The following is a 17,276-nucleotide window of genomic DNA, read 5'->3' as shown; positions in this document are numbered from 1 at the left end:
TCCTCCTGGGCTCTCTGTACATACATTCATTATTTGCTTTTTGGATAGATAAAATAATTTTTCATTCCTAAATACTTTCTAAGATGCCATTTTAGGTTCATAATAAGATTCAGGGGGTAATTATAGAGATTGAACATCCATGCCTTCACGGTGTTCCCCACTGAGAACAGTCCCCTCCAGAGTGGGAATTTGTTACAATCCACCAATTATCACCCAGTCCACTTTTATATCCAGTTCACTTCTTGTGATGTACATCTCTTCTCTTCCTCATTCGCACACAAAATAATACATGTTTCAGTACAAAAGAAAGAGGAGGGCGATATCCTTGTGAACGCTTTGAGGAATTAAGAAGAACATCAATAAACCATAATAAATATTTAGAAATAGCCTCAACAACTTTCACATGACCATCTTTTACATCATGCTTTTGGTATACATATATATCTACATGTTGGTATTGATTGTTGTGTAACTACAGAGTCCCCCCACCTCTCAAAATTGATGCCATACTGTGATTCAGAAACTTTCTTCTAAACTTCTACCAGAAGCTTTTCCTTTTGACATGGAAAAGTCAGTGGTCAGTTGCTGATCATTGAAATTGCTGTGTAATTATCCTATATGTACAAGGGTTCTCCTGTGCCCCCCCCCCATTTTAAAAAACCGGGGTTAACCAATATCAGGAGTTGCCTAACATCTTAGTTCTGACTTGTAGAGAGAATGCCACGGTGATCTACACGAGGCTGCTCAACCAGCGCAGCTTCCACGCATTTGGTGAAACACGTGAGCAGGACAGGAAAGGCAGCTGGCTGCTGTCATCACTGTCACCATCATCTCACGCTCACTTTCACTGTCCTGGAACGTGCTGGCAGTTTGCTTTAGGGTTATCTGGCCCTGGTCTCTTTCTATTGCTGATGAACTGGACAAACAATTCCTTCAGCAGTTTGTACTTACAGAAGCGAAGGGGCAGAGAGGAATCCTGTCCCCATAGCAGAACCTTCAAGTGCAAAGTCTTCAACCTTATTAAGGATATAAGTGGGCATGCTAGCCATCAAGGGCCAGTCTGAAGACCGGGGACTCCATATGAAAACAGGAATCCATCTGTTTCATACCCTGCTGAAGCACCACATCATTTGTTACAACAGAGGTCCTAGCCAGGAGCACCCCAGAAGGTATCAAGGAAAGGCATTTTTACCATGTGATGGCACCTCCTTCTAGATGTCAGAACCTACCTTTGTGTCCATCAAAACCTCCACAGCCATCCCATCTAGCCTCATTTAACTAAAATTTCTGAGGTTTCTTTCTTAAACCAGATTTCATTTTATAAATCTTCCAGGACAAAAATGAAGGAAATAAATGCAGGAGTCCATGAGATACATAATTAGGTAGCTTGAGCTCCTCACTCACCCCTGCTCACAGCACCTCTCCACACTGGCTACCGAACCCCCATATTGCTACCTCACACCACACAACCTTCCTCCCTGCTGTAAGGTTTGGTCAACAGCTGGAGACCAGGGTAGAAGAATAAGACTAAGTCAGGCTGACAAAATGCGCCCTGGGCCTTGGGTGACTCCATCACTCCTCTGGAGACTTGGGAACCATTCTGTCCCCTAGCATTCCTCAGGCCTAGCCCGCTGAATCTCACATTCAATGATTCAGGCTTCCCTTCTCACAGTCCCCCCTTTCCTGGTAAGATACTGGCAACTACAAAGCCAAGTCCTTCATTGCCTCCCTTTGCAAACCATGGTGTTGAATGAATTCTTCAGGGATCTGATGTTTAAATCCGTGGGTGTTTGGGAAGGAAGGAGAGTAAGAATGGAATGTATCACTTGCTGTTCCTCTTCACTTTCTTAGCACAAAGCTCCACGGTGCTGCTCTGTCTACATGTGTTCCCGTTTCAGTGCCACCACACACTGGCTGGCTCTCAGTCTTTGAAACTCACCAGCTCATCAGTGCACATAACCACCATTCAAAATGTGTGTTGTTTTCTTCATTTAACAGGGAAGAACAGGCAGTAAATAGATGCCACACGTTATACATCTTTTAAGTAAAAGAAGACAGATCAGAACCCCACTCTTTTTTTTTTTTTTTTTTTTTTTTTTGGTTTTTCGAGACAGGGTTTCTCTGTGTAGCTTTGCGCCTTTCCTGGAGCTCACTTGGTAGCCCAGGCTGGCCTCGAACTCACAGAGATCCACCTGGCTCTGCCTCCCGAGTGCTGGGATTAAAGGCGTGCGCCACCACCGCCCGGCTAAGAACCCCACTCTTACTGGGGTCAACACTTCTGTCTTGCCAATGTGGTATATTGGTTCTCCAGAGCCTCAGCCTCTGACTTTACCATTTAAGAAGAAAGCAGCAGGGCTGGGGAGAGGAATCAATAGAGGAAATGCTTGACATGCAAGTATGAGGATCGGAGTTCTGATCCCCGGCCCCTTTATAGCAGCCACCTGTAATCCTAGTACTTGGAAAACAGATAGTGGATCCCTAGGGCATGCTCACTAGCTAAACTGACCTAATCAATGAATTCCAGGGTCAAAAAGAAACCCTACCTCAGTAAATAAAATGAAAAGTGACCAAGGACGACACCTGATGTCAACCTTTGACAAACACATACCCATACATGTGTATCCATATACACGCAAACATGTATAGGAGCATGCATTACCATTCACACGTAAACACAAAAAATAACTTTTAAGAAGAGAGCATCAGTATTATTGGTAAAAATAGAAACAGTTGAGACTCAGACTACCAACTTTTGACTAAAACTACTTACTCTTGACTCTGTCTATTAGTATACAGCTTTGGATGGCTCATCAGCTTTCTTGTACCTCAGTTCCCTCATCTGTAAAATGCAGGTATTGATAGTGATAGTTATGAAAAGGAACACAAGAAATGTAAAAACAAAGTGACAGACAGAGGACTCAGGAAATCCTCTGTGTTCTTATCTTCAGGATGAGGATCAGCAATCATACTCTGGGTCCTACCAGTAAGTAGGCCATCCAAAAGAGAGCTTTGCTTCAGAGAGTGACAAAGGTAAGCCCGGGGAAGAGAGTGGTATACCCCTAGAGCTCTCGAAATGATTGGTGAGTACCCTGGTTAATGATAGTAACATTTAGACCTGACCCACTTTTAAGTCACTCACCTGTATTAGCTCATTTAGACCTCACAACAATCCACTCACATCAATGTCACAGCAGTTGAAAATGGCAGCCGCCATGAAGGACTTTAGAAGAAATCCCCCATTTTATAGCCTGGAGTTATGACATCCAAGGTCACATAAGTAGCAAATATCAGAAATAGAGTTCAAATACAGGCAGCCTGATTCTTGGATCAGAGAGAGCACTTAACCAGTGCTGATCTGGCTTACGGACATTATTCCTGATTCTGAATGGCAGCAACAGCCTTACTATATATTGGAGCTTGTTCTAAGCTGGGTACAGGGTAGATTGTTCCCTTGTGTTTCCATGTGTTAATTCATTCTCAATGGCATGATGGTCTCCCATTTTATAGTTGAAGAAATTGAGGCAACAAATGTTCAGTACTTTGACCAAAGATACATAGTACTTGGCAGAGCTGAGACTCATCTGTATGCATCAGAAAGTAGCATTCTCATCTACACCAGCACCTGTGCTGAGTACCCAAGTTCAGGCCCATTCTGTTACCGTCACTACAGATAGAATTGAGATTTCTGCCTTTCAAACAAAATAAACACTCCTTTTAGAATTGCAGCTTTACTATGCTGCTTCAGCCAGCCTCCTTCCAGTCCATGAAAAGTTAGACTTATATGGCTTCTCCCTCCCCACTTGACTAAAAATCCAAGATGGTGTCCCTGACTCCTCAGTGAAGAAACCCTTGAAGGGACCCCCACGCTCTGGATCCACATCCATAGAACTCACTTCTCTTTTGTACTGACAGACAGTCATAGACAGGACATCTTGCCACAGGCTTTCCCCAAAGCCACAAAGGGATGAGGTTAAAGATGTCATTGCACTCAAAGATAACAATGACCGTGAAGGGCTTTGGAAGAAGAATTGCACAATTTTCAAATTTCACCATCATTCACTGTTTAATCTTTCTTTTTCAAATAACATCTTTGTTTAAACCCCAGAGAATGAAGAGAGTGAGAAACAGTGTGTTCTCCACAGGTTCCCACATGCACAGCATTTCAAGCAATTTCTTCGTGTTTCTTTGAACCATTCTTGGTTCTTCCCACCTGACTTTAGATCTTACTCGCTTTCCTCTAACACATCCTGTCTAAGTCCAATTTTTTTGTTTCTGTAACAAAACACACAAGACTGGATAATTTATAAAGAGTATAGTTTTATTTAGCTCATGGTGCTGGATGCTGGGAAGTCTAAAACCATACCATGGGAACTTTCTCAGCTTCTGGTGAGGGTCTTCTTCCTACATAATATTAGATGCAGGGCTTTGTCAGGTAAGATAGTGCAAGCAAGCTAGAGGACTTCACTTTTATATAAGGAAGCCACTTCCTTCAAAACCCAAGGGCTAATCCATTCACAAATAGACCTAATCATTTTCCAAAGTCCCACTTCTACTTCATATATGAACTTGGGGATTAACTCTCCTACATATAAAACTAGGGAACAGAGTCAAACCATAGTGCCTCTCATTCGTAGCTTTTAATAGGGCATACATCACTTCCTGCTGCCTTTCTTTAGAAATGGAAATTCCACATCCACAGCCTAAGGGAACTCAAAGCCTCCAGTCTTGGAGAAACTCCCCAGTTGCCTTAATCCTCAACAACTGTGGTGCAAAGTCCTTCAAGGACAGCTGCTTCTGCTTATTTTGAATTTGAGAATATAAGATGGACAAATTTTCTTCTTCTTTCTTATTAGCATTGGCTACTGGGAAAAAATGTTGTGGGCTAGAGAGAAGGCTCGGTGGTTGGGAGCACTTGCTGTTAATCCAGAAGACAGTTTCTAACACCCGATTACAAAGGAGATCTGATACCTCTGACCTCTGTGAGCATCTTCACTCATGTGCGCCTACTCACACACACCTACACAGAATTAAAAGTAATAAAAGGAAATTGTAAAAACAGTTGAATGATGCATCTAAATGTGCTTGGCAATAAATGATGAAATTTAAGGAATGCCTTTAATACCGAATCTGTATTTCCCAGGCATTCTACAAACCACTTTCTTGTTCCTAATCTTCCACACTTCAAAGTCTTCTGAATGAAGATGTTACCAGGGCTACCATGGGTGTTGATCTTCCACAGACTACAATCAGGTGTGTCCGATCCACAGTCCACCCAAAGACAGTCATGAATGCAGCCCAACACAAAACCATAAAAGTACATCATGCTTTGGCTATACTTTTAGTTACTCTATTAACCATTTTTAGGTAAGCTTTGCATATGACAACAATACGTTACAAAATTAAAAGGTTGGACATGCCTGGATCCACCACATCATTGCCGAGAGCTCATAAAGTTAGTGTTATTGTTTTCATAACCATGTTCACCAATGCCAGTGGAAGCCAGATTTTCCTTCTGCTAAAGACAGCTGACTAATAATAGATATCAAGTGCAAGAAGACAAGAAAGGGAGATGGTTGGTAATTGCAATGGTGAGTCAAGTCAGTTCTTGACCAACCCTGAGGTTCATGGCAACTTGGGCAGTCTAGCCCTTGCTATAGTTATCTCCTCTAGCTCTGCAAGCTAGAACAAGATGAAGGGAACTTCTCACTGAGGGTGTCTGGCTAATCCACAGTGAATAGTCATTGGCAGTATTTCATCTTCGTACTATTAAGGGAACCCCAGTGTTTGTGCTACAACATAACTGTCCCAGAATCATTTCTTCTGCTAAACACTGTCTCCTGAGTCCCTGTAAATTCCTGACATTGGCCTCATTTCAAATAAAGAGACACTAAGGCACAGAATGTGAAAACATTTCCCCTAAGGCTGTAGAATGCATGGATGGCAAAACCAAAGGAAGAGAGCATGTTTCATATGAGATAAATATATGTTGAGTGTTTGGGGATTTGTTTTTCTTTAACAGGATCACCAATGAATAGAATGAGACTAAGGATGGATAAAGTGAACCTCAAGAGGACCATGTAAGTCCCTTACTACTATAGATGAAGAAGCCTGTTATTGCTGCTTCTCCATTCTCCATTGTGAAGTTTATGCTACTGAGACAAGCAAGACTGGATAGGATGAAGGGCCATGAAACACTATTCTCCAGACTCAGCACAATCATTGCTATCATTAACTCACACAACTGTGGTTACTGGCACTGGGTCCTCACAAAACCAGCTCTGCCAACAATCAATTAAGGAAGGGGAGGCCATCATAGGTCTATTGGCTATCAAAATAATCTGGGAGAGGGGAAATCACTGTCTTTTGTGTGCCCTCTGCTGAATCTACCAGGCTCCGATGGATTTATGGTAGTTCAAACCTGTGGTCACACAGATGGCTTTGGCTAATCTTAATGGATCAGAAAACAAAATGAATAAGAAGATCTGTGGGGAGATGGATGAGGTGTTGGGGGGGGAGAGTGAGAATGGTCAGTGTGCGTGGCATACATGAATATTTTTAAAAGAAAGGAGCAGGTGGGAGACTTTAACCTCCTGAACATCCCCCATCTTCCAGGCAATGTGCTAACTACTTTAAGTTGTTCCACTTAAAACTTTGAATAAACCTGGACTATAGCCATCATTATCCTTAGTCTATAGCTTAGAGGGTTATGCAATCACCCGAGATGTAAAATAAGTAAAGAGGAAAAGAGTGGTAAATGATGGATCAGAGATTTGATACCAGCTTGTGTTTTAAATCATAACACACTAGATGCCATGTATATATAGATCACATCTACACATGTATATATATATATATACATATATATATATATAACCATTCAAATCTATACTTTTAGTCTTCTGTGTATATGCACAAATAAATGTGAATATACTCATACCAAGACATTTACGTCAAAGATGAACCTCATGTACATGGTGAGTGGGAGCTGAATCTCCGAGAAGATCATGTGTTCCCATGAAGATGCCTTTTATAGGAACAGCTGCTTTTGTTCCTCCCCCACGGCCACTGTTGTCATTGCATCTGAAACAAGTTTGGGCAGAGAGGAGGCAGGCAGTGTGAGGGCCAAGACAGAAAACATGTTGCATGCTGACAAGAACAATATTTTATAAAGGAAGAAAACAAGCTCGCAGAAATAGCAAGCAAAGGCCCAATGAACAACTGAAATGCATGTGCCGTCTCCATGGAATATGTCCCAGCTGCAAACAGCCACACTACTTCCAGGGTGTACAAATCAGTTATTGTGTGTGAACTATTCCAGAAGTAATGAGGAGATAACATGAGACTAGACTGGGGAAAAGGGGAACAGAGGTGGTTTGTAGGGGTGGGTATAGGCTTCCAGTGCTCCCACAAATTCAAAGGATGCTCAATTATTCCCATTGCTCTTGAAGTGGGGATCCATCTAGTTGAGAAATCAAGTCACAAGCCTTATCACTCCTCAGCACTATCACCACTGTGAGTGTTAATCAATCAGACTCACACCTCAGAATGCCCAACGATCCCAGGCCAATCACATTGCTTAAAGCAACTTGAATGCAGGAAATGAATTTTCTCAGTGAGTCATGCAGATGAATGCTAGCCAGAATTTTCTCATAGTGCCATGGATGCATCATCTTCCATAGGATCCTTTCAATATCTTGGCAGGTACTAGTAGCAACACCTTTAAAAAAAAGTCTGAAGAGAAGCCCATAATTTTTTGGACTTTAACATGCCCTTTTTTATCCTTTCTTCTGTAGAGGTAAGATATTCTTCGATGTTTTATTCATTGTGAGAGACTAGAATTTTTACAACTGTATCTCATGAAGCACTAATTCTACCCAGAATTTAAGATATTCTTTTTTTTGTTTTGTTTTGTTTTTTTTTGTTTGTTTGTTTGTTTTTGTTTTTCGAGACAGGGTTTCTCTGTGTAGCTTTGCGCCTTTCCTGGAACTCGCTTTGGAGATCAGGCTGGCTTCGAACTCACAGAGATCCGCCTGCCTCTGCCTCCCGAGTGCTGGGATTAAAGGCGTGTGCCACCACCGCCCGGCTAAGATATTCTTTTTTTTTTTTTTTTTTTTTGGTTTTTCGAGACAGGGTTTCTCTGCGTAGTTTTGCGCCTTTCCTGGAGCTCACTTGGTAGCTCGCCGGGCGGTGGTGGCGCACGCCTTTAATCCCAGCACTCGGGAGGCAGAGCCAGGCGGATCGCTGTGAGTTCGAGGCCAGCCTGGGCTACCAAGTGAGCTCCAGGAAAAGGCGCAAAGCTACGCAGAGAAACCCTGTCTCGAAAAAACCAAAAAAAAAAAAAAAAGAATGCTCTATGGCAAAACAACTTTGTGATCTGCTAATGATGGCTTTCTTTGTTGTTGAACTCTGTACTGTACTTTGTATATTATTAATCTCTGCATCCCCAGGCTTATCTCATCACAGCCTCCTGGATTCTCTCTTTTGGTATTAAACATCAACCTGGACTTGCAATTTGTGAAATCCACGTTGGGAGGGAATTGCTAGGATGAATGCCAAATTCTCTCAACAGGTTGTAAATGTTTTTAAGAAAAGGGCTTCGTCTTAGTTATCATGATATCCCAGCACCTGGAAACATTCTTGGTGCCTGATAGGTGCCCGCTAAACATTGCTGAATAGATACATGAGTATGGACATATGAGGCAGGAGTAATTGCTGAAGTGAAGGCCATTTGTGACAAAGATGGATGTTAGACACTTCTCTTGCTACAATATTTCCATCCTTATTGTGGAGTCTGGAGATCCATCATATCCATCAAGCTGGACATTTCTGTCTATTAAAGTTTGTGTCACATTTCTATAAGGCTCCAGACACTTAGTATTACATTGATGCATGAGCCAAGGAAGTCAATCTTACCCAGAGGAGATGCTGGGCACCATTTGGATGAGGGCAGTACAGCCCCCAGAGGCAGAAAGCCAGGCCAAGAAGTCCCAGACAAAGATACTTTGCCTCCAGCCACATCTTCCCTTGTGCTTAAATTCAGATAAGACAGGGGTATGTTGGAAATATGAGAGAATTTCCCAGCCATAATCTAAGCTCAGGTGCCATGTCTGAGTACACCTAAGACATTCCCCATCTTTATTGTTAATTCTAGAAGAGGGATCATGTGATCAAGGGGGTTCATTGGTCACCTTTAGTGAAATCTTTTGAAGTAATGGAAGGGAAAGTGGGTTTGAAGATAGCAGTATTTGTTCCTCATAGTCCTCAAACAGTTTAATCAATTAAAGTATATTGGACTGAGATTGCCCCCTCCACTCATGGGTTTTGCTGGGGGTTTTTTAAACCAAAGTTCGGGGTATGAAGAAAATCACTGAGTCTCCCTATAAGCTCCAGTTGGCTAAATATGTTCCTTGCTCCATTTTGGCAACAGCAGTAGCCATGGTTTTCCAATCACAAAACCAACTGACCAGACGTCTACTTATGTAGACACAGGCTGCCAAACCACTAACTCAGCCCTCCGAGACAGCCGGAAGCTCTGTGAGGGCAGTGGTAAAAACACCATACTTGCAGGAGTCAAGTTTTTATCCAACTGTGGAGGCTGAAGGGTGGCAGAAATAGGAGTCTTTGCTCTATGTGGCACAAAACCCAGGATGATGGTGTCTGGCAGGCACTGGATTCTCCAGGTTGAAATGACTTGGTAAAAGGCATCCTGGTATTTATGGGAAAGGACCAAGTCTCCATCTCCTGCAATATCCATCAGCTACGTTATGCCAAAAAAAAAAAAAAAAAAAAAAAAAAAGAGGAAAAGATGCTTACGGGCCAGCTCCTCCTATCCCTCAGCTTACAAGTGTTCAACTGATGACCCTGACAGAACCAGTCCATAAGAAAGCAGGAATACATAGTGTTGAGGCCAAACATGAAATCTGTCTCATGTTCAGTCTCTTCTCCTGCAAACATACACATGATTCAGATTACAAAAACTGACCATGGGACAAATTCCCACTCCCACTTCCCATATCTAATCAGAGTGGGCAACCCTGTGGACAGCCATCCCTGAAACTGGTTGGGTTTGGAGTCTGCTTATCAGCCCTTTCCTCTGTAACGGCTCCTCTCAGAATCCATGTGGTTCCACTGAAGCTGATTTTTCTGTTTTCTCCACATCCTCTTCCACAGAGGTGAGCAGATGCCCTCATTTGGGCCAGGCTGAGCACTTGAAGCATCCAAGGGATAGTCAGACATCAGGGTCTTTCATCATTTCTTCTGGTTGGATCTGCTGCTTACTGTGGTACTGTTTGTACCATTACAGTCCATGCCTTGTGCAATCAGACTGTCGGTCTGCATTCAGGACAGGCACTCAACATTCAACCTGGGCAAGGACTAAAACTTTGCCTAAGTTCTTCCACATGTGAACTTAGGCTCACAATCCTATTTCTTCCTATGTCTATTGCAAGAATTAAATATATATATATATATATATATATATATATATATATGTGTGTGTGTGTGTGTGTGTGTGTGTATACACATCTATATATGTATATAATGTATTCATCATAAACAGCCAGTTGTTTGGGTAACCAAATTTGGAATTAAATCCCTCAGGTAGGGTATAATATGACATAAGCCCCCTCAAAGTTGTCTCCAAAGTTGCAAATACTTTGGCATTTCACCAACAGTAAAGAATTTGACGTGCAATCCCTATTTACGCCATTCTCCACCTACAGGACCTGAACCTATCTCACAGGTCATTGCAATCTGGAAAAATGATAGGAGTGGAGTAGTGCGGTAAATAGAGTCACGTTGCTTCAAAGCCCGAAACATTCCTGCCAGCTTGAATTCTCCACCTTCCTTGAAGGCTGCTGTTTACAGAGATGAGGCTTAGCTGGTCATAGCTTTTAAAAAATACTTCTTTTTCTCCATTATAAGCCTATAGCTTTGGCTGAACATCTTACTATGACTGACGAATTTCTTCACCAGGGACCAGGCTTGGAATCTGGTGGGCTTTCCCCTGCTGATCTGGAAGCTAGGGTACTTTGGCTGGCCTCTGAGTTCTTTATTCTGGAGTTTGTGAGCTGGAACACGTAAACACTGCATTTCACTTCCATTGAAAACATAAGAAGAGGAGAGGAGGCTGAGTGCTTGTAACTCTAAATAGCCTTGGAGTGAGGCTGACAGTCCCTTCTCCACATTGAGGAAGAGATCACACCCTTCCCCATTTATCATGGACATGGCACTTTTTCCAGCATGCACACACCTCAAATCAGTTGCATCGTCTAGAGCTGGCCTTGGGGGAGGCAGGTGGAGAAGATTTCTTCAGCATCAGGATTTTCTGTTGCCTAATTGGCCAGATGGAAATCATTTTCTAACTCGAGGCCAATCATAGGTCCTTAGACACGGTGGTCTCTGCCAGTTCTGTCTCTCCAATGTAACCCAAACGTAGGCAAGACCGAGTCGAACTTCCATTCTATGCCAGTGACATCAAAAGGCTCCCCAAGATTCTGAGTATTCACAAGGGCCTTGCATGCTCTGTGGCACTCCCACTTCCTAATTCTTTGCTCCTAAGTATTTCATCCACAGTTTGTGACCAGACATAGAACCAGCCTCAGCCTCAGCTTCCACCACAAGCTCACACTCAAGGATATTCACGGGAGTTAAATACTGTACCAAAGGGAAAGGAGTCACAGAGAGAAGCAAGACCAGGTCCTGTGAAACTTGTGGGTTGGAACATAGTGGAGGGTTACACAGATAGAGAGCAGGAGCTTTTAAAGGTCCTCTTAGCAGTTTTATATGCTTGTACTTTCCCCAATCCAGCATCCAGCCTTCTGTGTTCTTTCTCCCCTCTGCCCTCCCCCTTCTGTTCCTGACCCTTCAAGAATGTAGAGCAGAAACTCAGGTGCTGGCAGCCAGTATCAAGCATGAGCAGGTGGGATGTGCCAGCTACAGAGAGGAGCCAGCCTCCCTCAGCACACTCAGGTTCCAATATTGCTAACCCTTGTGTTCCACTAGATACTTCAGGTCATGTAGCCTCTGGGTGATCAGTGTGCAGTCCTTGGCTCTGTGGTCTCTCTCAGCACCCCAACTACTCAAGACAGAGCAATAGTACCCTCCTAACAAGAATGGCAAGGGCTCTCTCTCTCTGTTTTGTGTATCTTGAGCTTTACCAAGGTTAGATGGGCTAGATAAAAGGTTAACAAGGTAATGTGATCTTGAAAATTATGCAGCCGAAGTTTACCTAAGGCTCCACTAATATCTTTAGATAGCTGTATTTATTTATTTAGTTTTGAGAAGGGGAGTCTCATGATGTAGCCTAGGCTAGCCTCAAATTTGCAGTTCTCCTGCCAAATTCTAAGATGATAGGTGTGAACCACTTGACATTACCCGAAAGTATTTTTTTATTGTAGGAAAATATGTATAATACAATTATCTTTATAATTCACTAACTGCGTGTGTGTGTGTGTGTGTGTGTGTGTGTGTGTGTGCGCGCGCACGCGCGCGCGCGCGCACACGCGCATGCAGGCACGCGCACACGAAAACACACATCATAGTTCATTGTCATCAACATTCACATAGTTGATGTCACACCGTCACCAACACTTATTGCCAAAACCTTTTCATCATATCAAGACACAACTCAGTATTCATTAAACACTAACTTCCAATTACTTTCTGCAGACCCTGGCAACTGACATCTTAATTTCCATCTTAATGAATTTCACTGCATCTCACTGTGGTGGTTTGAATGACAATGGCCCCCTGAGGCTCATGGGTTTGAATGCTTGGTCCCCAGTTGGTGGAACTGTTTGGGAAAGATTAAGAGGTGTGGCCTTGTTGGAGGAGGTGTGTCACTTGGGGGGGGAGGGCTTTGAGATTACAAAAGACGAGCACCATTCCCAGTTTTTTCTCTCTGCCTGTGTGAGCTCTCCAGCTACCTACTTCCATGCCCTTCCTCTACCATCATAAACTCTAACCCTCAGGAACTGTAAGCCCAGTTAAACTAGTTCTCCTATCAGTTGCCCGGCTCGTGGTGTTTTATCACAGCAATAGAAAAGTAAGTGTGGCACTCGTAAATGTAGTCATACAGTGTTTTCCCTCTCCGTGAACAGGTCTAAGTACAATTAGAGAGTTGTTGGTTACCGCCAAGGCATGCATGCCGCTACTTCACTTTTGGGAGTATTGTGCCATGCTGGTTGTTGTGGTCCACAGGCATCCTTGCTGGATAGGACTACTGGTTGTTTCCCTCCTTTGGAAGCTTGCATGGTGCCTCATGGTACCATGAGAGCTAGTCCTCAGGAAGGATGCTTTCAGGTCAGATCCAGCTCAGGGGCCTCTGGGTCCTGGGTCTGAAGTGCATCCACCATGAAATTATTTTCCTGTTGGGATGCCAGGCATTCTCAGAGTAGATGTTAGGGGAACAGCCTCTTCATGCTCCTCACACAACTCCACCCCTGCTAAGAAGGCCGATTTCCATAGCTCTCCTCGGAATGTGCTAACGTATCCATTATAAAGAACCTCTAATTTTTTTCTGGCCACTCCTTCTCCCTTGCTTACTCTCCACATTCCCTTTCTCAGCCGGCTGCTGCTGCTCACTGAGTATCTGTGCTTCCAATTATCTTCCCCACTTGCACTTGTGTTCATTCCTTACACGCTAACGTCTTTTGGAAGCAACGCTTGTGAAGCGATCCGTATTAAGATTTCATTTCCCCAGAGCCCCATATTTCCAATGAGGTTTTTCCTCTCGGGCAGAGTCCCGCTGGCAGCTCTGATGCTGTCTGGTGGAGTCAGCGGAGTTGGGTTTCCCCTTCACATGCTGTTTATGTTAGGTTTATCACTTGGCCCCATGCTTAGATTCTCCTCCTCCAACGTGAATCACATGTCCCCGAACAACAACAACTTCCCCGGACCAACCCATGGGGTGTTTACATACCAGATACTCTTTTTAGAAAAGCAATTAAAGGAAATGTCCTTCCAAGCTTTTCTTGACAGGCCCAGGGAGTAGACTCATTCCCTGCAGGAAGAAATACTTTCCTTCTCCACTCTTGCCTTCTGCCTTGAGCTCAATAATGGATAATCATGCTAAACACATAAAGCTGCTGTTTGGTTCAGCCAGCAACTTGGCTGACAGCTCACCTCACACCCTCCTCCGAGCTTTTCCATAGCAAAAGGTAAAAGAGATTCTTAGGTCAACAATAAATGAGTTTTTCAGCCCCTGGGCAAGTTGAGCTGTGTTTCCTAACTTGTATGGAATGATGCTGTCTCACTTGCCACTGCACAGAAACTAAGCAGGGAAGTGTTGGTGGCACCCTGCGAGTCTGGTGCACTGGGCCCAGGAACGTAGAGGAAGCAGGCTCCTCTAGAGTGGGTCTAGACCACCCAGCACACCGTAGAGATTTGTATCCAAAAGGCAGAGATGAAATGGAGATAGGTCTTAATACAGAGTCCTTAAGTCAGCCTAAGTGTTTAGGATGTTTGGATTATGAGCCCTCCTCAAAGGGCTGCTTCTTCCTTCTTTCAATACTGTATTGAGGCTGCACAAGATGTCAGTGGGGTAAAATTTGGAGGAGACAAGCTAACCATCTTCAGGCAAGCTCCGTGCCTCTGAGATATATACCCAGCCCAAACACTCCCACCATTGGGACAGTAAATCATTAAGGAAGATTTAGCTGAATTCAGGCAGGCTCCTGTACGTGGAAATTATTAACCAAACATGGGAAGGGAAGTCTCGTGTTTCTAGGCTTTGTGTTGACATAAAGGGGAGCTTCTGAAGGCTGTCTTCTCTTGTCCTGCAGCAGGCTACTGCGTTCAGCACCATTCCACTTCTGTGTCTTTCTCGGGCACTTGCCAGCCACCTGCTAGAGCAAAGCACCCCCTTTTGTTTGGTGCACAGGGGTACAGCCAATCAACCCAGAAAGGCTACAGGAGGGGCTCACAGGTGCCCTTCCCCCAAGCAAGTTCCCCCTCCTAGGCAAATCTCAGCTGTGCTCATCTGATGAGGTCTTACCTCCTCTCCTCACACCTCACCTCTCCGACTCCATACTTTATCTCTCCGAGAGTCACACCTGTCCCTCCAGCCTCACTTCCTCGCACCTCTACTCCCCCCCCCCCCCCCCGCCCAGTCTGACATCTCAGCCCTCTTCACTCTTCGCCCCTCAGGCTTCCTCCACCCTTTCAGCCTCACCTCACACCTCACCCTTCCAACCACCCAAGACAGATGAAGACAGAAGCCCCTGCTTCCCCCCTACTAGGGACCTCTTCTGAGACCTGCCATTCCCTGGCTTTTGCTCCATGGTCTGTCAAGAGGCTGCTACAAACCACCTCCTGCCCCAAGCTCTAGTGCCCCTAGGAGCCCATCTCCTGGGAACTGTGGGTCAGAAATATGACATGTGAGAAACAAAGGAGTCAGGACTCTTTCAAACCAAACACTGCACCCCCAGAAAGAGCTTGCCCCTTTTCTCCAAGCTTCTGCTTCACATTTCCCAGGATGTGGGGTTTTTTCTGAGTGAGCACATCTCCTGTACTGGGGATCTGCTAGGAAGAGTTCCCACCTTGAGACTTAATCAAGCAGGAGTTCATTAGAAAAATACCCACCCAATCCCTGCGCGAGTGCTTTCCCAGGAAACTTTGACTTTACAAATCAGAACCAGTAACTCACAGGAAATGGACTTCCCAGGGCAATGTGGTACTTTAAGAAAATAGACAGACAGACAGACAGACAGACAGACAGACAGACAGACAGATAGCATAGGAGCTCTCTTCTTTCCAGACATAGTCCAGCCCCGCAATTAGGAATGAAGCATTAGCCATTTCTCAAGGAGGACAACAGGGGCATCAGAACCACTACCAGATTGTCATGCTACAACCCCCAGCCTGGTCCGGCTCCCCAGGAGCCCCCAGGAGGGCTTCCAGCCACTAACAGTACCTCTTGGCAAGGATGAGATGAGAAGGAGCTGCAGGAACGCCAGCCCCAACTGCGCCCAGCGGTCCAGCTCCATCGTTCCCGCTGCTGCACCGGTGCCGAATGACTGGAGTGACGCCTGAGCGAGAGCAGAGCCTGCTGCTCTGCTCTTGCCGGGACCTCCCCAAGTCCCAGCTGAGCGGGAGCTCGGGTTTCAGCCCGCTGGGCTCTCCCACCCTCCGAGAGGGGAACCACCTTCGGCCAGAGCGACGTCAGCCCGAAGCTCTCCTCTTAACCCTTGAGAAGCTCGAGGAAACGTGGCCACGCCTGGAGGCTGGTGCATCGCGATCCACGGGAAAGCTACGGGGGACACCAGGGTCAGCTCCTTCACGCTGGACTCCCGTGGTTAACCTCTGGTGGGGATGAGGGTAGACATGAGTGGCGGGCAGCACCTGGCTGGGAACAGAAGTTGGAAAGGTTGTGGGACCTCTCATATGAGGTTAGGGACCACGCTCCCTCAAACATCCCACACCACCACAAACCCTGAGCTAGAAAACTGAGCTGAGAAGCTAGGGTTGAAGGCTGGTGTAGGAGGCTAGGAGGGGGCTGGGATGGGAGGCTGAGAAGGCAGGGTGGGACTGGAGCCTGAGACGGAAGGCTGAGGATGGAAGCTGAGAAAGACTGGACATGGAAGGTTGGAATGGGAGGCTGGAACAAGTGTTGGCTGTAGATTGCCTGGACCTGCCAGGCTGAGCCAGATTAGAAACTGGCTTGGGGGCGGGGCGGGGTGGGACAGCACAATGGCAGAACTGTTTACTGTTCAAGCGCTAGGACCTGAATTTAATCCCCAAAACCCAAGGAAGGAGAGACCGTCTCCTGTGACCTCCATGGGAGGCCGTGTACTCCCTCGCCCAGTAGGTGTTGGGCAGATAGAGGAGACCCACCTGTACTCTTCTCTCAGCTCTCCTGCTCTACCTCCAAGCTCTCCCCTTCTCTCCTTTGAGCAACTGCAGTTCAGAAACCAGGCCCTTTGCATACACAGGTCACTGGGGAAACCCTGATCTTCCCACAAAGCCCATGGCAGTGAGTTCAGCAGCATGAAGTACTTCCCAGTGCATACAGGCAGGACCCTAGTGCCTCTTTCCCACAAATAGGGAAATGAGCCCTTGAGAGTTAACTCATCTAAGGTCACACAAGTAAAAAGCACAGCTGGGTTTTGGGCCTGTGGCTCTCAGACCTACAGGCTATAGCCCTAACCACTTTGCAATATGGCTTCAAGGGTAAAATTCACATAAAAATAGGTTTAACCATTGTAGTCAAGATGTACAATCAATAGCATTTTCTACAGATTCTGGAAACAGGAAGATTCAGATTTTAAGTGACTTGC

The 17,276-nt window shown here is 45.1% G+C and overlaps 1 protein-coding gene across 1 annotated transcript in view; it reads right to left on the bottom strand.

Moving 5' to 3' along the window:
* Positions 1 to 16,862, bottom strand: part of Pamr1 (peptidase domain containing associated with muscle regeneration 1) — a 90,449-nt gene extending 73,587 nt beyond the window's left edge. The window contains exons 1-2 of the mRNA XM_042275807.2: positions 16,834 to 16,862; positions 15,914 to 16,345 (exon numbers count right to left, since the gene is read on the bottom strand). Coding sequence (XP_042131741.2) covers positions 15,914 to 15,986 — 73 coding nt within the window. The 5' untranslated portion in view covers positions 15,987 to 16,345; positions 16,834 to 16,862. The remainder of the gene's footprint in view (positions 1 to 15,913; positions 16,346 to 16,833) is intronic.
* Between the last annotated feature and the right edge of the window lie 414 nt (positions 16,863 to 17,276).

This window comes from Peromyscus maniculatus, chromosome 4, assembly GCF_049852395.1.
Source record: "Peromyscus maniculatus bairdii isolate BWxNUB_F1_BW_parent chromosome 4, HU_Pman_BW_mat_3.1, whole genome shotgun sequence".
NCBI classification, from domain to species: domain Eukaryota; kingdom Metazoa; phylum Chordata; class Mammalia; order Rodentia; family Cricetidae; genus Peromyscus; species Peromyscus maniculatus.
This window is presented reverse-complemented; position numbering and strand designations above follow the sequence as displayed.